Here is a 23,440-nt window from a genome sequence, read left to right as displayed (position 1 = left end):
CTCCACCAGACGCTTTTTAATACGATAGGCCTATACTTAAACACAAGATTTGATAATAGATACCGAAAGGCCAGCGATCGACAGTTCGTCGTTGTCTGATTGTATGGGATGGTTTTCACAAATAAACGTTGTTTGTGTTGTTGTTTTAGTATTATTTGCGTGTATCATACATGTATGAATATTTATGCCTAAACATATATAAACATAAATAAACATATATAAAGATAGTATCTTTATCTCAAGGACCATCTTTGAAGAAAAGTGATTATTTGCATTTAAATTTATCCGACCTTTCGTGAACTAAGTACAAGTTTTCACAAAATACCGTGTTACCCGACCTGACGCGCACTCCCGGTGGAACGACGTGGTCCCTCGTTATCTCTTTGTAAAATCATTCGAACTTACATGTATGTATATTCCCATTTGCATATATGAAACTACACTACTGAAACAAAATAAATCGAATAAATTCAATCACTGATTTCAATGTCTTTTAATTGACGTAAGCATCACTCCGAGGTACAAAAAGGTTAAATACATGTTTTTTTTTTTTTTTAAATCACATTACCACAAGACTTGATTTTAACATTGTCAATTTCGACAGCGTAAGATTTATTTATTCTAAAGATGAATAAGTAATGAACCAGGGACCTTTTTCCCCCCGTAATTGCATCCGTATTATATTTCTCATATAAAAATTGATTCTCAACTGTTCCCAAAAGATCTTAATTCATTTTATTTGTCATTTCATTTCATTTTATTTCAATTATTTTCCTTTTCATTTATTTTCTTTTTTTTCCATTTCGTTTCATTCCATTTCATTAAATTTTCTTCCTGTCCATTCCATTTCCAATCATTCCATTTCAATAAACCTTCATTTCATTTTCACCAACCATAATTAAAAAAAAACATCGTATAAACACTGCTAAATGTGAAATATACCTCTGATATTACAAACAATTAAAGAAAAAAATATTAATTGTTTTCGTTTCAATAAGCCTATTGTTCACTTCGGAAACTCCGTGTCTGCTGGTCTCTACGACGACTTTTTTTTAATACAATTCATTCGTTCATAAGTGGTACTGCTGCTTCATCATCCCGCTTCCGGGCATCTTGGGAACGAATCGCTGACGTCATCTTCTTGACGACTACCACCACGACGACGAGGAGAACTATCATGATCGCTGCCATGGCAACGATAGCCAGCATCCAGGGGTTGAAAGAGGAGATCGTGGGTTTACCGTCTGCAAGGTGGAAACAGATAATCATGGGAAATGATGAGAATGACGGTTCAGAAAGGTTTTTGTTTTAACGATAAATATAGATACATTCAGATAAGTGAAGAAACGATTGAAGCTACAATGAACTCGGCCCCCCCCTTCCCCACTCAGTGTTATTTAGGGTACGCGTATGCGTGTTCCAAGCGACCCCCCCCCCCCTTTTCAGCAAAAGTCCGGTGTGTAAAGTCAATACGGGTTGACCTTTTTCTTTTGTTATACGAGCCTTTTTCAGCACACCCCCCCCCCCCCTTTCAGCAAAAGTCCGGTGTGTAAAGTCAATACGGGTCGACCTTTTTCTTTTGTTACGAGCCGGAGAGTTTTGGAACACGCATGCGGTCATTTCGAAACCTGAGTGGGGGGGGGGGGGGGGGGGGCGGGACAATGAAATACCCCAGAAAATCTATTTCGGACAGAACTAGGCCCATTGGACTTCAAATTTCTGTACCTTATAACATATAGAGCTCAGTGAACACGTGCAGGAAATTCGTTACATGCAGTTACCATTCACTTAAACGTAAAAATATTTCCGGCAATTTACCGCGCCAACAATAATGTGAGTGAGCCGTAAATATGTACAAAATAACTTTTGATTTGTGAAATTAATTTTAATAACATATAAAACATACCGTATGAAATCCATTCCTTCTGCTCGTAATTCTCTTGGCTACGTCTAAATCTGATTGGTCCACGGCTGATCCTCGTACGCGCAAGTGTAGACTTCGAGCCTGTGACATCACGACGTTGACGCGCATTCAGCCCGCTTGGGCATGTGACGTCGCATTCTGTGAGGTTCCCTGTTGTTGCGTCACAGACGAGCAGGTCGCAGTGGATGTAGACCTAGAAATACACAGAAAACACAAATATTTTGATCTTGTCTACTGAAAATGAACTTTGTAGAACATGCTTACCATTTCGGTAAAGTTTTTTGCTTAATCCCTTCCACTTCTCTCTTAATTTTCTTTTCCATATTACGAAAAGAATATTAATTCATGTATTTTAATGAATGATATTAAATCAAATTCAATCTAGCTGAATTTAATTTAAAGAAAAATGCCAAATGCACACAATTATTGTAACAGAAAATGGTGGGAGAGTTTACAATTGAAGAAAATAATTGTTTGCGAAATCACGTAAAACGGAACGTCACGACGAAGCATATAAGAGAGAACTACATGCGGTATTATCTGCCGTAGATGTGTGACCATGATTTGTACATCCCTTGAGAGACCAATGCCAGTAAATGATGAGAGCAAATAGTGGCATGAATGGTCTGCCATAGTTAAGTACAACTTAAAGTTGATCTTAGTCTTTGTGAAACACCCCCTGTTGTCTAAGAAAAAATGGGGAAATGGAGAGGGGTAAGTTGTGTTAATTTTGTGCTTACCCTGTTGCCTAAGCCAACAAAACGGAAGGTTGTCATGGTGACTCCGACAAAGTCGAGCTGGTCTGGACTGATCACAGTGCTCTCATCAACTGAACAACTATTATGTAAAGGGAGACATAGCGAGAGAGAGAACGAGAGTCGGTAAGAGAAAGGGGAGGGAGAGAAAGGGAGAGAGACAGTAAGAGAGATAACAAGAGCGATAGATAGAGAGAGAGAGAGAGAGAGAGAGAGGGGGAGATGAAGCAAGATGGAGAGAGAGAAAGTGAGAGAAAGAGGGGAGGGAGAGAGAGAGAGAGAGAGACAGAGTGAGGGAGAGAGAGAACAAGATCGGTAGATAGATAGAGAGAGGGAGAGGGGGGAAAGAGATAAAGACAGTGACACATAGATATAGAGGGAGATATGGACAAGGAGGAGACAAACGCAGAGAAAGGGGAGGGAGAGTCGGTGTGAAAAGGGGAGGGAGAGAGAGGCAGAGAGGGAGAGAGAGAGAGAGAGAGAGAAAAGTGGAGGAGAGAAAGAAACAAATTAAAAATGAGAAATGAGATAAGAAAGGAAGAATGGGAGAGGGAGAGAGAGAGACGAAACAATAGGTTCAGACATCATGACACATATTTTCAGCCAAAGTGTCTTGAGAAAGCAAAAGATGTGATCGCAATTATAAGCATTTACCATTATCGGCATCTTTATCGTACAAAACTGATTTTGTGTATCCTACCCAACTTTACCTAAAGCCGTTATAAATGTATTTTTATATTACTGTAATTGTCTATGAATATGATTATTTCTTTTGTAAATTGATCGTAAACTGTTACCAGTGAAAAACAAATTTCGAAATGTATAGTAAATTTACCAATTTGAATTTTATTTTTAAATTTCAAATTTGAAAAATAAATAAATCATTATTTCAACTTCATTTTTACTTCGATAATAACGCATTCAGAGCGATTAGACGGTCACCAGGCCGATAAGAACCCCTACTCATTTGTCAGACTGACCACGACCTTTGTTTGTTACCGGTCACTTTTGAGTGGGTCTGGACCCTGTTTCATAAAACCTGTTATCAATAACAGGCTACAATAACTGTTATAAGCTACTGAAATCGTGGCATGTGATTGGCTGAGAGCAAATTCGTCATAGAAAATTTAGCATCCGATATTGGTAACGAGTTTTATGAAACGGGGCCCTGGGGGCGTTTCATAAAGCCTTTTTTTCAATGACAAACCAGTGACAAATCAGCTGATAACCAATCAGAAGCAAGGATTTCAGTAGCTTATAACAAAAACTGTCATTTTTCACTGATGACAAGTTTTATGAAACGCCCCCTCTGGTGTGTTCTATAATATACAATGATTATCTTGACATCATGCTCACCCTTCCTCGATAAAGACATACTGATCGTCATTGTATGAGTTGGAGGGCGTGGCCACGCATCGCGTGATTGACAGGTCGAGGGTTCCGTCCTGAGATGGAACTGAAGCACCGAAGTAGAGGTCGTCGTTGAGGTCCATGTCGACGGGGTAATCGTCCTCCAGGTATTTATCTTCGAAGTCCTCATCTCTGAAACGATGTTTAGGCAATTCAATTTATTTCAATTAAGGTTTATGAAAACATTTCATTTCATTTCATTTCTTTACTGTGTCAATGTAGGATGATTGTTTATATTTACAATGAACAATCTTGCTTCAACATATGAACATAGGAACCAGGCGCGTACGCAGGGGGGGGGGGGGGGGTTTAGGGTTAAACTCACCCCCTTGAGTTTTTTGTGTATGTTTTCTGTATGTTTTTGTGAAACCCCCCCCCCCCCCCCTTTTGCGTTTTTTTTTTTTAATTATTTTTTTATTAAAAAATAAAAATAAATAAAAAATTATGCCAACGGATGACCTAAAAAAGGTAAAGCCTTACCCCCTCCCCCCCCCCCTCAACGGAACAAAATGTCAAATTTTCAAATTTCGAGACCAAAAAAAAAAAAAAAAAAAGTGTCCTCTTTTTTACGAAAGCATGCACGCATTTCCATGAATTATTGAATTGAAGGCAATTGACAATTAGAGAAAGTTTAAGCGAAAAGCCCAAGTCAAATATCATGCTTGGTTTTGGCGTTGGTTGCCACTACTTCATAATGAAGGCATCCCTTGTTTCTTCGAAAGATTCTATCATAATATACAATATTTCAGAGGTGTTATTTTGTTTAAATTTCTAGCGGTCATCCCTAATCCTAGATCGGAGGGGTATGTTGCCAAAATTCAGGATTTGAAAAATTGCGCCATTTCACCTCTAGATAGTACAAGGAAGAAAGAATAACAGTATATTTCTAGGTGTTTTTTTTTAATTTGTAGCGGTCACGCCTAAATCGGAGGGGGAAGTTGTAAAAATTCAGGATTCGAAAAATTGCGCCATTTTACCTGTAAATATCCAAAGCGAAATCATATTGGTCGCTTTTTTGCGCCTTTTTACCTGTAGATATCCAAAGCGAAATCATATTGGCCGCTTTTTTTGCGCCGTTTTACCTGTAGATATCCAAAGCGAAATCATATTGGCCGCTGGATTCCTCCGTCACGTTGAGGCGGTAGTTCTTGAGCTCGTATGAGCGTAGTCCCACCCGTCCAGTTCGGTTGTAAGTACAGGTGAATGGGATGTACACATCAGAAACACGGGTTACGACACCATACTCTCGCTCGGTCACTGTGTTGCTGTAAAACTCGAAAGTGGCATCTTCCTGTAAGTTTTAAAGAGAGTGAGAGAGAGAGAGAGAAATAGAGAGAGAGAGAGATAGAGAGAAAGAGAGAGAAAGAGAGAGAAAAGAGAAAGAGAGAGAGAGAGAGAGAAAAAAAAAGAGAGATCTGTAATAATTTTCAACATTGGGATCTTTCAGTAAGTTTAACAAATAGGAGAAAGAATAAAATTAAGAGTATAGACGTATATTTAAATTGTATCTAGATTGATAAAGAATGAATTTATTATCTTTCACATGAATGTCTACAGTATTGCTGTAATACTCGAAACTGGAATCTTTCTGTAAGTTTTAAAGAGTCAGAGAGAGAGAGAAAGAGAGAGAGACCTGTAATTATTCTCAAAACTGGGACCTTTTCCTGAGTTTTAGATATAGAAGGAAGAAAGAATAAAAGTATATTTATAATAATGATGATAATCCGTTCTTGTATACCGCATAACACATTGTGTTATAAAGTCTCTATGCGTTTCCAAAGAGCTTTGGACATTTTTATGTTAATTATGTTTCTAGATTATTAATGAACGAATGAATCTGTCATCTTTCACATGAATGTGAATGTTTACATATTGCCATGCTACTCGACCACAGTATTGCTGAAATACTCGAAGATGGAATCTTCCGGTAGTTTTACCCCCCCCCCCCCCCTCCCCCAAAGAAAAAAATACAAACTAGAAATGCATGTTTGTACAGATTGTTTCTATATATATATATAGAAAGCTTAGACAGATAACGATATGTGATTGGTCCAGAGCTCGTCACGTGATATCAATTGCGAGGGTCGTAATTGTTATATTTTCCTGGCTGGTCACTTTCCAGTGTTATATTGGTTCCATGACACATGCTCCGCCGACGATTGCTCCGCCGACATTTACTCCGCAAAACGCGACAATTGCTCCGCGACATTTGCTCCGCGACATTTGCTCCGACGTCAAATGCTCCGCCGACAGGTGCTCCGCCGACAGTTGCTCCGCCGACAGTTGCTCCGCCGACAATTGCTCCGCCGACAGATGCTCCGCCGACAATTGCTCCTCCGACAATTGCTCCGCCGACAATTGCTCCGCCGTCAATTGCTCCGCAAAACGTGACAATTGCTCCGCCGACATTTGCTCCGCCTGAAGCGACACTTGCTCCGCCGACATTTGCTCCGCCGACATTTGCTCCGCCGACATTTGCTCCGCCGTCAATTGCTCCGCCGACAATTGTTCCGCCTGAAGCGACAATTGCTCCGGTGACATATGCTCCGCCGACAATTGCTCCGACGACATTTGCTCCGCCGACAATTGCTCCGCCGACAATTGCTCCGTCGACAATTGCTCCGCCGACAATTGCTCCGCCTGAAGCGACAATTGCTCCGCCGACAATTGCTCCGCCTGAAGCGACAATTGCTCCGGTGACATTTGCTCCGCCGACAATTGCTCCGACGACATTTGCTCCGCATGAAGCGACACTTGCTCCGGTGACATTTGCTCCGACGACATTTGCTCCGCCCAAAAAGTGTCCCATTAAATACAAATGCTACTAGTACTACGACAAATGCTTCGCCGACAATATTTTTTTCACGGGTTGTTTTTGTTTCTTTCTTTTTTTCTTCATTTTTTGAATGCATTTCATGACATTATGTAAATGAAATGAAATGAATGAATGTTGATAATGTGGGAGGAAAAAGCAGTTGCCTAAAAGTCATTTCGAATATACTGAAATAACTTTCCATCTATCACTGTACGTCCCACATAATGTACACTAAACACTCATTACATGTCATGGGAAGTTTTTTTTTTTTAAAGTAGAGCAGCAAGCCACATTCCCCAATACGCGCATACCTCCTAGTTAATTTCAAACAGCTCATCAATATGTAAGACCTGAAATTACCTCAATGAAAGAAGACTAATAACATGAGAGGAAAGAAAAGAGCAAAAAAGACAACCGTTTTTTGCTATTCCCCATAATGTTTGATTTAAAAAAATAAAAAATAAAATTATAGCTCCTTACGCAAGTTCTCCGGCGAAAGATAATTACTCCGCTCAAAATCTGTTTCATGTATTACTCATTAGCTGATCCAAAGCTCAAGGCTATCTCTCTCTCTCTCTCTCTCTCTCTCTTTCTCTCTCTCCCATGCTCCTCCTTTTCCTGTTTACACCGTTTTCTTGTCTTCTTTGCTCTTTTCTTTCCTCTCATGCTATTAGTCTTCTTTCATTTCCATCACTTCTTCTCTGCTCCCCCTCTCGAGTTCTATTTCTCTCGTGAAATTGAAACGTAAAATAATACAATCATGTAGTACATTCTTGTTTAGAATAATATTTTCAGTAATATCCAGTCCATTTTCTAAAGGTTTCTTTCCTTTAGTTAAGTGTATGTAGCTTTAATATATATATATATGTTAGTGTGCAAAACACTCCGTTTCATTCGAGTACTTTGTTTTCACTAAATAATTTAAGGGACTCACGAAGCCACCGGAAGAAGAGCAATTGGCTTATCATGAAGAACTAACATCAAACTGCAACAAAATGATTTGTACAAATGTGAATAAGCAAAAAGGCTGCCATCTCATTTTCCCGTCTGAATGGGTTCTCTTCCTTATGAATATAAATGCCCTTATTTTCTAAACTTTTTTTTTTTTTATATTCGTGTGTTTATTAAATTTTCAATCATATAAAAATTACATATTTACAAGTCATTGGTAATAATTAGACAGACAAAAAAAACCAATATGTATAAGAACAACTAACAATAATGAAAGGACAAGAAAGTTATAAAAAAAAAAACATTATAGTAAAAAAAATACACTGTACACTTATAAATCATAGTTTGAACTCCAGTGCATAAAGGGGAGTGAGGGGGCACAGGAATAAAAGTTAAATCAACATGAGTATCATAAGTCAAATCGCCATTTCTTAAAATGCGAAACAAGCTTGTTCCTTTTTTTCGCTGAGAAATATTCAATATCTTTTTGTTTCTTTATAAAACTCTTAAAAAGATCAACACTTGGTAAATCCCCCTTACTTATTTTCTAAACTTCCATGATGACCTATTACATTGTATAATGCTTTACCTAGTAAGATGCATTGATCGAGGTAATTTCAGGTATTACATATTGATGAGCTACTTGAAATTAACTAGGAGGTATGCGCGTATTGGGGAATGTGGCTTGCTGCTCTACTTTTTTTTAAAAACTTCCCACGACATGTAATGAGTGTTTAGTATACATTATATGGGACGTACAGTGATAGATGGAAAGTTATTTCAGTATATATTCGAAATGACTTTTAGGTAACTCCTTTTTCCTCCCACTTCATCAACATTCATTCATTTCATTTCATCTACATTATTTCAAGAAATGCATTCAGAAAATGAAGAAGAAAAAAAGAAACGAAAAAAATAGGTGTAAAGAAAATATTATCGGCGAAGCATTTGTCGTAGTACTAGTAGCATTTGTAGTTTATGGGACACTTTTTGGGCGGAGCAAATGTCGTCGGAGCAAATGTCGGCGGAGCAATTGTCGCTTCAGGCGGAGCAATTGTCGGCGGAGCAATTGTCGGCGGAGCAAATGTCGGTGGAGCAATTGTCGCTTCAGGCGGAGCAATTGTCGGCGGAGCAATTGTCGGCGGAGCAAATGTCGGCGGAGCAATTGTCGCTTCAGGCGGAGCAAACGTCGGCGGAGCAATTGTCGCTTCAGGCGGAGCAATTGTCGGCGGAGCAATTGTCGGCGGAGCAAATGTCGGCGGAGCAAGTGTCGCTTCAGGCGGAGCAAATGTCGGCGGAGCAAGTGTCGCTTCAGGCGGAGCAAATGTCGGCGGAGCAAATGTCGGCGGAGCAATTGTCGCGTTTTGCGGAGCAATTGACGGCGGAGCAATTGTCGGCGGAGCAATTGTCGGCGGAGCAATTGTCGGCGGAGCATCTGTCGGCGGAGCAATTGTCGGCGGAGCAACTGTCGGCGGAGCAACTGTCGGCGGAGCAACTGTCGGCGGAGCATTTGACGTCGGAGCAAATGTCGCGGAGCAAATGTCGCGGAGCAATTGTCGCGTTTTGCGGAGTAAATGTCGGCGGAGCAATCGTCGGCGGAGCATGTGTCGGGTTACCGTTATATTAGCCACCTGGTGAAATGAATATATTTTTAATCAATGCATGTCGCCCTCTTGAGGGCTGTATGTCACCAATTACACAAATTACACCAATACCGAGGGTCAATGTTTTTCCCCATAGTCTTAATTTGTTTCCAAATTTGTTCCCCCCCCCCCCCATTTTTTTCTTTTTAAGATTTGTTTTCAAAATTGTTTTTTCCTCCCAATAGGCCTAATGCTTTTTTTCTAAGAATTTTATTTTTCCAATTGTTTTTTCCGTTGAAATTATTTTTTCCCTAATTATCTCGAAGTATTTTTTGTTTCTCACAATTTTTTTGCAAATGTTGTTGTCTCTGAAAAAAAGGGGAATTTTTCAAAAATAAAAAATGAAAAAATAGACCCCCCCCCCTTAAATATTTTTACCAAGGCTATCTGATATATGCGCGCTTCTGGAAAATATGGTCATGAGGGAAAATATTACTCCCTTCAGCGGTCCAAAGAATGCTATATTACACCCCCTGCCAATCAATATCTGTATAATATAAATGGATTTTGTCATCCTCCGCACCATGTAACCCAATCGAAAAGAACTGCTTGTCCTACAATTTGATAACGGTGTTTAATATATTCAATTTCAGAACACTGTGAACAAACAGACATCACACACCTAAATCTACAAAAGTTTATTAAAGGTAATAAAAAGTTTTGGTATGGGGTCATGAACTTGGTTCGAATAAAAATATTGGAAGCATATGCTATCCTATAAAAGTCAATGTTCGTTTTCGCGGTTGAAATCGAGTCTTAAGTTATGAAATTATAAATAATAAACCCTTTATGCTGTATAGCTCCCTTTCAAGGTCAAGATATTAATTAAGCCATAAAACAACGTTTCTTGACTTAAATGGACCAATTGGCTTTTTCCGTTTGGGAAATATATATCACAACTACATATTCTGAGATTTTCATGGTCGCAGCTATTGTTGTATGGCCGTAAGCGCTATTTGAACATTTTCAAAATTTACCGGGAGCACCGGTAAATTTTTATATTCAATTTTACTCAAAAGCAGAAGTGTTTGAGGGGCTAAATTTTCTAGTGCTTATAATACATCCACAGGGGCATCCAATACATCAAAATTGTACAGAATCACTATCCAGCCAATTTTCAAAATTTCCCAAAACTTTGTATTACCTTTAACTGCATTGTCACAGTGTGATAATTATCTACAGTTTGTCACAGTGTGTCACGAGCTAGACCGCGACCACAGTGAGATTACAGTACTAAATTAAGTGTTAAAACAGTGTAAACACAGCAATAAAAGAGTATTCAGTTTTAAAAAAAAATGTGAACACAGTATGAATAGAGTGTTCAGATTAAAAAACAATGTGAGCACGGTATGGACAAAGGATTCGCTGTGAACAAAGTCAATGTGAACACCACGTAAAGTGTGTTTACAATGTAAAACAGTGGGAACACAGTATGAAGAGACTGTCCACAGTATAAAAACAGTGTAAATGCGATTATAAACAGAGTGTTCACAGTGTACACAATTCTTCCGGTATTGAAGACAAAGTAGATGAGTACAGCTGTATACATAAAGGTGGGTAATGTGAGCACACTATGAAATTCTTTCTTTCTTTTTTCCAACTTACACTCCTATCATTGTTACATGACGTCAGATTGGTGGAGATAACAATGGCCATTCCATCTGTGGAGATAACCCCCTGGCAATTTTCATCGTTCATGAGCTGGAGGTCAGTCCCGACGGTCGCACCGCCGAGACGCTCCAGAGGAACTCGCACTGACATGCTGGTGGGCGAGCATTCGAGGATGATAGCAGCAACTACAGGGGATGTGAACAAATAATAAGTAATTGCCAGTGGTATTACTTTGAAGGGCGTCAACATACTTTAAAGTCAAGACGTCACATGCAATACGTATATTCCAATTTCAATGATATATGAGAAAGGGCATAATTTTCTTTCAAAACATTACAACAACAAGAGCAATGCTTTTAACTTACTACAAATAAAGCTTTAGATTTGGGGTAGGGGTAATTGTACGTGTGCCCCACCTCCTCAAATCTCACACACATCTAGATCAGTCCCCTCTAAACTCGTACTGATTGCAGGGCTTCCAGGGAGAACAGGGGGACGTTTAAAAAAACTTGTCATCAGTGACAAATGACAGTTTGTGTTTATAAGCTACTGAAATCCTTGCTTCTGATTGGTTATCAACAGATTTGTCACTCAATTTTGTCATTTGTCATTGAAAAAAGGCTTTGTGAAACGGGTCCCTGGCTGTTTTGGGGTAGTTCAAATGCACATTATTTTGTAGAAATTCGGGTGGCCAGGGTATTTATGAACAGTATACGAAATTATTTGAAACATGCCATTAAAGGTCATTGGAAGGTCAGTGTCCAAGGCTACCCTGGGCATGCTGGGTAAACAAACATAATAATAATAATATATATATATATATATATATATATTTTTTTTTTTTTTTAAATACTATAATCAGTATTGTTGTTGTAATATTATTATTATTAGTAGTAGTAGTAGTAGTATAGTAGTATCATTATTATTATTAATATTATAATTTTTGTTCATTATAACTTTTATCATTATCATCATTAAATTTACTGTTCTTATCATTCTTCTTCTAATAATAATAATCATTAGAATCATAGTTATTATCAAATATGCCATATCATTATTATCGTTTATATATTATTATCAATCTTGTTAGTGTTGATATTATAACTATTGCGATTATTATTGCTATTATTATCATTATGCCTATTAGACTCATTATTATTATAATTATTATCATTGTTTTTGTTGTTGTTGTTGTTGTTGGCGACGTTGTTGATCATGTTTATTCAATATAATTTGAAATGTTATTTTAAAATGCACTAAACTATAATGATGTTGATTTTTTTTTCATATGAGTTGTATGTACATTTGTTGAATGTTTATTTGACATTTATTTGCTACACCTGTGAATGATGGAAATTATCTATATTTAAAAAAAATAAAAAAATAAAGTTATCATTATTACTGAAAATCCTCCAAACCTGTTTTGACTGTCACGGGTCCAATAGGGGACAGCTCATAATCCTGACTGAGGAGAGCCGCCACGTTCACGTTGTACATGCGGTCTGGCAATAAATCCTCGATGGAGGCGCTGTTTGCATTACCTCCGTATACGAGTTCTAAAGGAATGGATAAATAAAATTGATTGAGTAACTGATTGAATTAATTAGAAATTAACCAACGAACAACCAACTCCCTGTTACAAAGAACAAACAAGAAATAGGTCAAATCGAACGCCGTTAATGTCCGTATTAATAAATTAAGTAAATTACGATTTGTTATGGTAATTGTGAAGGTTAAAGTACTAATCCCTTAGCGTTGGCGTCAAAGTGCCCTAGCCCTGCCCCCGACAAAATCCAATCTGTCATACGTACCTTAAGAATATACAAAAGACGAATGTGCCCAACCATTAATTTGGGGTTCCACATATGGGGCCTGCAAAATATTGCTTGATTATTAAACATTCGCCACTCTTGAATTTCGTCAATTTCCAGAACACTTTAAAATTTAAAATTAAAGAGAAGGTAAAGTTCCGGGGAGAGGTGAACAATAATTTGTGAGCGTTATGATTGTTGTTAATATGCAAGTGTGAAAGATCATCAGATATACAATTTTCCCTGAAAAGCATGGCTCTTCAAATACCTTCATATTCTAAATATGACAAGAAACAGCTTATACATGAGGCCCCATTTTTATGCCACATGATTGAGTCCCATATACATCTTTTTGTGTACAGTGCGTGTTACTTTGCAAGACTGCGCCAGATTTCTTATCATGTTAATGACTCCAAAACGTTGCAGTACACACCAATACTTATATGATAAATGATCAACTTGTTCTGATCGACTCCACACCGTATCTTTCACAATGCAATCGCATGGCCAGACTCAACTTTAATTCGAATTATGGATAACTTAACAGTCTAATATTCATCTGAACAGATCTGTTATGCAACATGTTTTAAATGCCTACTTGATGTTACGAAATAGAAAACAATATCGACACCTCATGTGAAAGATTTTTTATTTAGTTCGATATTACATCTTCACGTATTTTCCCTGTTTCATCAAACTTGTTATCAATAACAATTGCTTACATTTCTATGACAAACTTGCTCTCAGCCAATGAAATGCCACGATTTCAGTAGCTTATCACAGTTATTGAAACTTGCTATGGATAACAAGTTTTTTGAAACAGGGTCAATGTTCCCTTTTCTGTTGTTTTCTCTATTTTCCTGGTCTAAAACTAGTCCAGGGGTGTTTCACAAAGACTAAGATCGACTTTAAGTTGGACTTAACTATGACAGGCCTTTCATGCCACTGGTCGCTGTCACCAACGGTCTCTCAATTATGATATTTAGATAATGTTTTTTCCTGCAATAATGAACTATCAAAAAAAGGTAAATTCTGTAGATTTGTGACCACGATTCGCACGTCCCTTGAGAGACCAATGCCAGGAATGGTTAGAGGAACTAGTGGCATGAACGTCCTGCCATAGTAAAGTCCAACTTAAAGTCGATCTTAGTCTTTGTGAAACACTCCTGAGGTATACAATGCCCCGGTAATATAACTTGTGAAATCACTGATTAACGAGATTTTATTTTTATTTATGGACCAGTGATGGAAAGATGGACTTTGGTTTTTAGGTAGAATCAACATTATCAACTGTAAACAGATAAGCAATTAACAAATAATTGATTAGCGGCTCGATTGACTTTGTCCTAAATCAGGGCAGGCGATAACAAAACAGGATCCTGCTAAAGTTACTAGACCTTTTATTCAAAGAAAGGCAGAACCAAATTGACAATTGACTTTGGTTTAACCTCAATGTAATTTTTTTACAAAGTCAATGCTTTTTTTTTCATCAGCGGGGCTAAATTGTCCGAAGGTTCATATAAATAATGACAATCTTAGTAGACACCGCCATTTTTCTACTCCCGAAAACCCCCATCTTTCTTTTTCTCTTTCTCACATTTCTTTTCCCTTTTTTCATTCCCTCTGTCGTCACCTTTCTCCCTCGTGTTATCGATTTGTACTGTTTCTTTATTCTGTTTGCGTATCTTTGTTTGTTTTTTATAATTAGAATTTCATTTCAAATTTAAAATATTTGAAACAAAAATCAAAATGCATTTAAATCACACTTGGTACTAATAGGGTAATAAAATCAAATTTTCTGTTTTGGAAAAAAAAAAAGAGTACTTTCATCAATTTTGTTTTGTTTTCGACTATGTGATAACAAATATCTCAAAGAGAACACAAATTTATAAGTTGGGCCAGGCAAATGATTACTTTTCGGTAGATTTTCCAATATATAAAACTCGAAACTCTAATTTTTCGTTTTTCGACCGTGGTCACCTGATACTTACCGGAACTGACGTCAGCGTTGTCTTCATCAGCCAGCCAATACTGAACTCTGTAACCGACTACGTCACAGCTTGTCTCTGATTGTGTCCACGTGACCAGCATGCTTGTTTGTGTAGCGACGACGGCAAGATCACTTGGGTTAGCGTCCTGGAGTTGGAAATCTTTAAAAATAAACGGTCATGATATTATCAGGAGGGTGTTTCACAAAGATCCTAAGTTGAACTTAACTCTAAGTTGGACTTAACAATTATGGAAAGCCGTTAGCATCTATGAAAATATTTTGTAAAAGTTATTTTAAAAGGCATAACATGTTGATTGAAATCATTCATATTTTGCGGAATTTATATTGGAAAGAAGAAGATAAAAGAAGAAAAAAAGAAGGAGAAAAAGAAGGAAAAAGGGATGAAGAGAGATGAGGAGGAGAGGTAGGGGGAGGGGGTTGGAAGAGGAGGAGGGGGAGGGGGTTGGAAGAGGAGGAGGGGGAAATGAGGAAGTCGAAGACCCCAAAGCTGAGCTCGCATTGGAATCTCTTATGTCAAATATATGCATATTAATGAGCAGTAATAAGTACGTAAAAAGATCATAATATCATTTGTCTCTTCCGGCTCGAATTATACATATTACAAGCGAAACAACTTTGAAATCAGCATGAATTGAACATAAAAACACCATACCTTTTGGAGATATTTCGCATATGTAACTTAGTGCTTTGTCACAAACGAGAGATACAAGATCACCGGTGGGTTGGAGAGCCGCGCAGTCCAGACGACCGTTGCCAGGGGAACCGGCCTCCCAGAGATCGTTCTGCCAATCGGTCGATTCTGTGCAATCGACCCAGCGCCATTCGCCCTCTACGGACTGATCCGAATAGCCTGTATTAAAAAGACGATTTGAAACAAAGAGGTGCGATTTCTGCTTAACTATTACCCAGTTGTCCAAAGTGTAATGCTTTATACATTGACAAGACAGTATAATACAACTACGAGACTACTGAGTAATGCTACTCATTGCGGATATAGTATCTTTTGATCCCTTGTTGACTAAAATTGCGAGACAAACGAATGTCACTTGCGATATTATTTTCGATAATGGTAATATTTCTCTTTTACACATTATTTGGGTTTGTTCGCTTTGCATAATTTTCACTGCACTCACGCGGTGACAAAAAATGGATGAGCAAATAATGTGAATGAACCTGTTAGTAACAAATACAGTTTTGAGACAATAACGTGTAAAGTTACACTATTCTTAAACCTTTGGCAATTTTGCACATCTTACCCCCCCCCCCCCCAAAAAAAAAAAAAAAAAAAAAAAAAAAATCTTACAACTTGAGGACGGCCGGTTTCAAATTTACGGCAAACATTTGAAATTTATGAAATCATATCACCGTAAGCGGCCTGCAGCATTACTATGCACCATTCATTTTACATGTGCATAATGTACAGTAATCATTATTCTCGTGCCCCGCGTCAAATCAGTCGTTGACGCCGGGCTGACGCAGCCTTGTGCCATACAATTGGCGCAATCATGCGTCAGTCCAATGACGCATCGTGCACAACGGGCATTACAAGCCATCTTAACTTACCGACCCACCACGTCATGTTGGGGTTGATCTCCGCCGACCTCATTGTTAGGAAATCAAGTTCAGCCTGGTCATTGACGATGACGAGATCGGAGTCGGCCACGTTGTCGCATGTTCGTCTTCCGGTCGACCACCAGGAGCCGAGGTCGAGGTCTCTGAAGCGGTAGCAATGGCCGTTGGGACCAAGCTCGTAGTTGTCGGGACAAGTGGCTAGTGTGAGTTGAAGAATGAAATGCAGTTATAAAGATGTGCCACTTTCAAAAGATCCAATAAACCATACTTCTCCCCTCAATAGTATAATGTATATATTTCTTGTCATATTTTGTAATTTTGTTAGCGCTAAGGCACTTTTGTATCAGCGCAAAGAAAAACAAAATCGATATCATTGATAAAATGTTTACACATGTCCTGTCGGATAGGTTCCCTTGGCAGATTTGGTCCTGTCACCAAACCTGCTTAGGGAACCGTTTCTGCCTTGACATCAGTGTAACCCAATCGTGATAATTTGGAAAACCAGACTCCCCTTACCCCTTTAAAACCCAATGGACATATTTTCAGAAGGGCGCTGATCCTGTGTTAGATATTTTCAAACATACCAATTATATCAACCTTCTTTTCTTCAAATTAATAAAATGTCCAGAGAGACGTGGTGGATGACTTTTTAATGCTTCTCAGATATTTACTTAGAAGAACTAAATTACCTTATTCTTTACTTGCTTATCAGCAAATTTTGAATTTTAGGAAGGTTGTGCACTACCTTTTTTACAAACCCTAGATACGCCCGGTTATGCCTCAGTAACATCTTTGCGTATTGGCTTGCGTATTGCTGCATATTTATGGCAAGCCGTTTTAACATTTATTCCTATTTTCTTTATATCAAGAAATCGAATTCCTAATATCAAAATTTCAATTCTTGATATCAAGAATTACCACTGCTTTACAATAAAAAAAAAAGAAAAAAAAAAAAGAAAAAAAAAAAAAAAAAAATCAGTTTTTGATATCAAGAAATAGTAATGAATGTTAGAACGGCTTGCCATAAATAAGCGGCAATACGCAAACCAAATACACGAAGGTGTGACTGAAGCACTAGAAACAACCAGATCAAAACTGGCATGACTTACTTGTACCAAGCACAGACAGAGCGGTGCTGAATCCGTAGCACCCATAGCTGACCGTGCAGGTCGTCAGTTCAAACAGGTAGGTAGTAGCGGGAGAGAGACCGCTAATAACGACGTCAGTGTTAAGCGCCCCTACGAGATCGATTGCGATAAAATCGCCTTCGGCTGTGGTATTGTAACGGATCTATTTAAAAGGATTAAAATACAAGTAATTTCTCTTTTTTAGGGGTTGTGTGTGTGCATGCGTATGTTCGTGAGGGTGTGTGTGTGCGCGCGTGTGAAGTACCCTGACCATGGACTAATATGAGAATACACACCTTTAAAGGTGCTATGTCCCTTTTGCAGCCAACCTCAAATTCTGTAGAACTTTGCAGGAATTATGAATATGTCATGTATGTCCTATCTGTGAAATTTAAACGTTAACATTGTCCTCATATTCAAATTATGCAAGGAAACCCGTTTACTTGCTAGACTTCACTGTCAGACACTATCGAGTGACTGACTGGCTTTTTATCTTCTTGGGTAATAACATACATGCAAAGAGTTGTAAAGGGTACATGAGCATTTATCTACATCAATAACCCACTTCTTGTGATGGCCAAGATTAAACTGATTGAATCTTTGTGCAGCATAAAACGTACGACCATTCGGTACAATTGTCTGAAAATAAAGACTATTACTTTTGGGCTCTATAGCCCTAAAGTCGATTTGACAACTAATAGTCGTTATTTTCCCACATAAAGACATTTTCAAGCCCCACCTTTTTTTAGGGAAGTTCTAAGTTAGTATTATCTTTCAAATGCAGTTGGAATTTAACTTTTTCATTTTTTTGGCCTGCAAATGGGACATAGTACCTTTAAACCGTGGACACATATCAACCGAGGACGTCCACGGTTGTTTTTAGACGTAATGTGGTGTGTGTGTGTGTGTGTGTGTGTGTGTATGAAAACTTATACATGGCTTCAAGCAGGGACGTGATAGAGAAGGACTGGAATCAAGCCGCTCTCCTTTGACCCCATGCTCCAAGCCGCCGAAAAGTTATGCGCTAATCTTCAACTGTTGGTGGTGAGATAAGAGAGCGCATGACATTTCAGGATTTAGAATTCCTACATCAGAAAATGGTATCACAGCAACTGTTCGCTGTCCCTTCCAATGATTTCTCATCCATTGTTGAATGTGTAAAGAGTAGAACAAGCGAACACAAACTTGTGTAATTTCATCCTTTTTTAAACTTGAAAAATACAAAAAAACACGCGAAAACACGCATTAGCAAACTTAATGTTGTTGAAGATTGTAAATCATGGATCAAATAACGGGACATTAAAGCATGCACAAATTAGCGCATCATCCTAAAATATTGAGTTTTTGACAAGATGTAATTTTTCTTTTACCAACTCTGGCACACAAATGAAAGGAAGGATGGAGTTCTAAATTTGAAAATTTGTTTGATGTACTATTCCCAATAAAATCCCCATATAAAGTTTTTGATTTACACTGAAATTTTGCCGGTAATTTAATATTTTGTAATACATGTAAAACTGGTGCCAGGCTTCCGAAAGTCTTCGCAGTGGAAGCGCGGTTCGGAGCATGGAACTTCAAAGCCAAGTGGAATGTTACACATCCCATTGTTATGCTTTAGAACTCAAGAATGCGTTTGAATAAATTACAAGAGTTTCGTCTCCTTTTCTTTCACCTCCCTGCTTCAAGTCACACCACAACAAATCTGTTACAAGCAAAAGCACAGCGGCGTAGCTGGGATTTTTGCATACCATACCAAAAAAATATTAACCGGTCAAAGCTTGTCTTGCATTGAAAATGGCAGTGTCCCTCGGGGGATGTGAGTTGGTGACTTGGTCTAGCGGTTCACCTACTAACAGACCCTGAGGGACCCCGGTTCAAAACTAAGTCACGAGTTTCAGATGGTGGTGCATATTATAAGGTCGGCCGCCAGACGTGAATAATATCTGATTTGAAACACGTCTGTAAAAACGAAATTAAACAAACAAAACACGCGCGCACCCATTCGCCTATCCATACCCACTAACATTACTTTTTTTATTTTAACAATTTTGTTTTATTTCTGCAGATGTGTAATACAAACCATGACATACAATTGAATAAAATAAACATGTTCAATATTGATGCTTTTACATAAACATAATTAAACACAAACTTATTTGCAGTATCATATAACTAAGCAACAAAGTAAACGTATAAGTACCTAAACATAATATGTCAATTGTAAATGTTATTTACTTATATATTACAAAAAACAAAAAAAATCTGGAGATAATTTTACTGAAACAATCCTGCCCCCTCCCTGCCCCCTCCCTGCCCCCTCCATCACACAGACATACTCACCCTCTATCACACAAACATACTCACCAACTCACACACATACTCACCCACCCACCCACCCACCCCCCCCCCACACACACACAATACTCACTCAGTGGATGTCTGCCAACATTCTCAACTTAAGAAAAATATACTAAATAAGTTATCCAGGCCGCAAAATCGAGTTACGCTTTTAACAAGCTCACGGTGGAGAAGAAAGCAAATCTTAATTAATCTTAAGCTGCTCCCACTTTAAAAAATGTGATCCTAGCTTTCCCATTTTAATTGCTATTTTCTTTTCCTCATCCCTATACCTAAAACTGCTTTTTTTCATCTTTTCTAAAGTTAGTACTCGCCCCCCCCCCCCCCGATCTTGACATAAATGTAACATACTTCACCATGAAAATGATAGTATTACACATTTTTATTCTATATGAACTACCTACCAACCCAACAAATATATCTCGCCATTCTAAATCTTTAATTTCATCTAACTCAAAAAGTTGTATTAAAGCCTGCCATAACCTTTGAACGCTCCCACAAGATAAAAATAAATGTTTGTATGTTTCTATTTCCTGCTTACAAAACGAACATAAATTATCACCAACAAAACCAAATCTATGAAGATGCTCATTAGTGTATATGGCTCCATGCAATAATTTAAATTGAAATTCACGTTGTTTTCTAATGAGTATAGTAATTCTTGGTCTAACAAATATTTCTTTTATTTCTTTATCTATAAAATCATAATCATTTTGCCCATCCCTTACCTGCAAATCATACGTTCGTTGCAGTGCTTTGATGAAATAATCATAGATTGTTCTTGAACCCACATCCACAAACTGTATTTTTTTACTAGAAATATGGAAATAAGTATTAAAGCTTATCAAATCAACCTCGAGGAATTCTATTAACCCTGAATCATCCTTCCATAACCTGGGTATCGCATCATAAATATCAATAATCATAAGCAAATTATTACCTTTCATACCGAGGTTCATAAAATATTTAACAGGCTTAACATGACCTTTCTCAACCAAATGATTCAGTTGAACAATCCCTCTTTCAAACAAGTATCTATCAAATATACTTTTTCCATTTATACATATATTCTGATTATTAAAAATAATTGGATTAATATAACCCTCCAAATATCTTAAATTACTTGTCTCTTGCCATGCTTGCAACATTTCCATATAGTATGGTGGAATATCTAAAACGAGTTTAATCTTGTTTAAATCATAATCACATAAAAAAATAAATCTACCACCCACAAACTGTAAGCAATGATCAAAAAACAATTTCCATCCCAAACTTTTCTATCCATATAAAAGACGTTTTATCCACATTATGCGCTGTATTTTTACGGACATTTCAAAATTAATCATTCTTAATCCTCCAAAGTCATAATCCTGATACATTATTGCCCGTTTAATTCTATCTTTCCCCCTCCATATGAATTCAAATGAAATTTTTGCAACTTCTTTATATACCCAATGAGGGACAATAACGAGAGATGAAATATAATTTAATTTGAAAGCGCATAAGTTTTTAGCAAATGTATTTTACCCATAATAGTTAAATCTCTTTGTTTCCACCATACAAGCAATTTTTTTATTTTACTTAGAATTTCTTTATAATTCAAATCATCTTTTAATCTTCGATCTAATGAATAACTAACCCCTAAAATATGTATTTCCTTCACCAAATTTCCAAATAAAGGCCCATCAGGTTTGTTCTCATCCTCACCCATCCACATAAAATGTGTCTTTGTTTTATTCACTTTAAGACCACTAATTTTTTCAAATGATTCAAAAATATATTGCAACCTTCTAACCGAATCAATATCCTTCAAAAATATTGTCATATCATCTGCATATAACACTTGCCTAATTTCAGATTTTCCAAATGTAATCCCTTTAATACCGTTGTCCCTCCTTACTGCATGCGCCAAAATTTCGATGGCAACCAAAAACAAATATGGCGATAATGGATCCCCTTGCCTTACTCCCCTTTCTATTTCAAAATACCCCGTGGAGTGACCACCGTTCATAACACAACTACTTATCCCTTTATACAATAATTTTACCCAAGAGCAAAATGAATCTCCAAAACCGAACAATTTCAATATTTGAAATAAATATCTATGAGATACAGAGTCGAAAGCTTTCTCAAAATCCACTGCACACAAAAACCCTTTCCCTTGTTCCCCATAATGCATAGAATAAAATAACATGTCATCTATCAATCGTACAGCTTCCCCAATATTTCTATCTTTTATATATCCAACTTGATCATGATGAATTATTTCATTTAAAACCTCTTTCATTCTTTTTGCTAGAACTTTAGATACAATTTTATAATCTACATTCAAAAGCGTAATGGGTCGATAATTTTTTATATGGAGAGTATCTTTCGCTTCCTTCTCAATTAAGGTAATTACCCCTTGTTTTTGAGATGCCGTTAATTCCCCCCTTTCGTATGTTTCATTCAATACTTCTACTAACAAATCACCCAAAGCTGGCCAAAAAGTATAATAAAATTCAACTGTTAACCCATCATTTCCCGGGGTTTTATTCAATTTCATTTCTTTTAAAACTTTCAAGCATTCATCTTTAGTTAATTTACCTTCACAGATTTCCCTATTGTCTTCATTTAACTTTGAAATATCATTGAAAAAGAAAGGGTCGTTTTCATTTATATCAGCCCTTAAAGAATATAAATCTTTATAAAATAGTTTAATTTCCTTTAAAATTTCCTCCTTATCTCTAGTAGTTTCCCCATTTTCTTTGTACACCTCCCTAATTACACTTTTCCTTTTATTCGATTTTAACAACTGTTCAAAATATTGCGTATTGTTTTCTCCATCTTCAAACCAAGGTGCTCTTGATCTTATTTTAATGCCCTGTCGAGAAAAATCATACAATTTATTTAGTTTATCCCTTTTCTCCTCAATGCAATCAACAATATATTTAGTGGGTCCCACTACCAGTTCGCCTTCTAAATCCTTGATTTGTTTCTCTAACAGTTCTATTTCAACCCTCCTTGCTTTTGCCTTTTTCCGCGAGTATGTTATAATAAATTCTCTCATTTTCATCTTTAAAAAATCCCAAAATACTAATTTATTCAAAATCTGTAATGACCATTCAGCTTTTAATTCCTGTATTTCCTTATTCATCTCTTCAACAAAATCTTTATCCATACATAAACTACTGTTAAATTACGCACGCACACACATATACACACACGCACACACACTCACACACACGCACACACACCACCACCACACACACGCACGCACACACACCACCACACACACACTTTTTTAAAACTTTTTTTTAACAATTTTTTTTCATTTCTCCAAATGTGTAATACAAACCATAACATACAATTGAATAAAATAAATGTGTTCAATATTGATGCTTTTACATAAACATAATTAAACACAAACTCATTTGCAGTATAATATAACTTAGCAACAAAGTAAACGTATA

At 37.3% G+C, this 23,440-nt stretch overlaps 1 protein-coding gene across 1 annotated transcript in view; it reads right to left on the bottom strand.

The window, feature by feature from the left end:
* Positions 1–474: 474 nt before the first annotated feature.
* Positions 475–23,440, bottom strand: part of LOC754003 — a 58,108-nt gene continuing 35,142 nt past the window's right edge. The window contains exons 15-25 of the mRNA XM_030993474.1: positions 17,613–17,793; positions 16,495–16,701; positions 15,584–15,781; positions 14,912–15,070; positions 12,528–12,665; positions 11,104–11,294; positions 5,172–5,380; positions 4,036–4,221; positions 2,665–2,761; positions 1,907–2,117; positions 475–1,244 (exon numbers count right to left, since the gene is read on the bottom strand). Of these exons, the coding sequence (XP_030849334.1) occupies positions 1,063–1,244; positions 1,907–2,117; positions 2,665–2,761; positions 4,036–4,221; positions 5,172–5,380; positions 11,104–11,294; positions 12,528–12,665; positions 14,912–15,070; positions 15,584–15,781; positions 16,495–16,701; positions 17,613–17,793 (1,959 nt within the window). The 3' untranslated portion in view covers positions 475–1,062. The remainder of the gene's footprint in view (positions 1,245–1,906; positions 2,118–2,664; positions 2,762–4,035; positions 4,222–5,171; positions 5,381–11,103; positions 11,295–12,527; positions 12,666–14,911; positions 15,071–15,583; positions 15,782–16,494; positions 16,702–17,612; positions 17,794–23,440) is intronic.

This window comes from Strongylocentrotus purpuratus, unplaced genomic scaffold, assembly GCF_000002235.5.
Source record: "Strongylocentrotus purpuratus isolate Spur 01 unplaced genomic scaffold, Spur_5.0 spur5_scaffold_20, whole genome shotgun sequence".
Classification (NCBI taxonomy): Eukaryota; Metazoa; Echinodermata; class Echinoidea; order Camarodonta; family Strongylocentrotidae; genus Strongylocentrotus; species Strongylocentrotus purpuratus.
The sequence above is the reverse complement of the archived record's forward strand: the minus strand, read 5'-3'. Positions and strand labels throughout refer to the sequence as shown.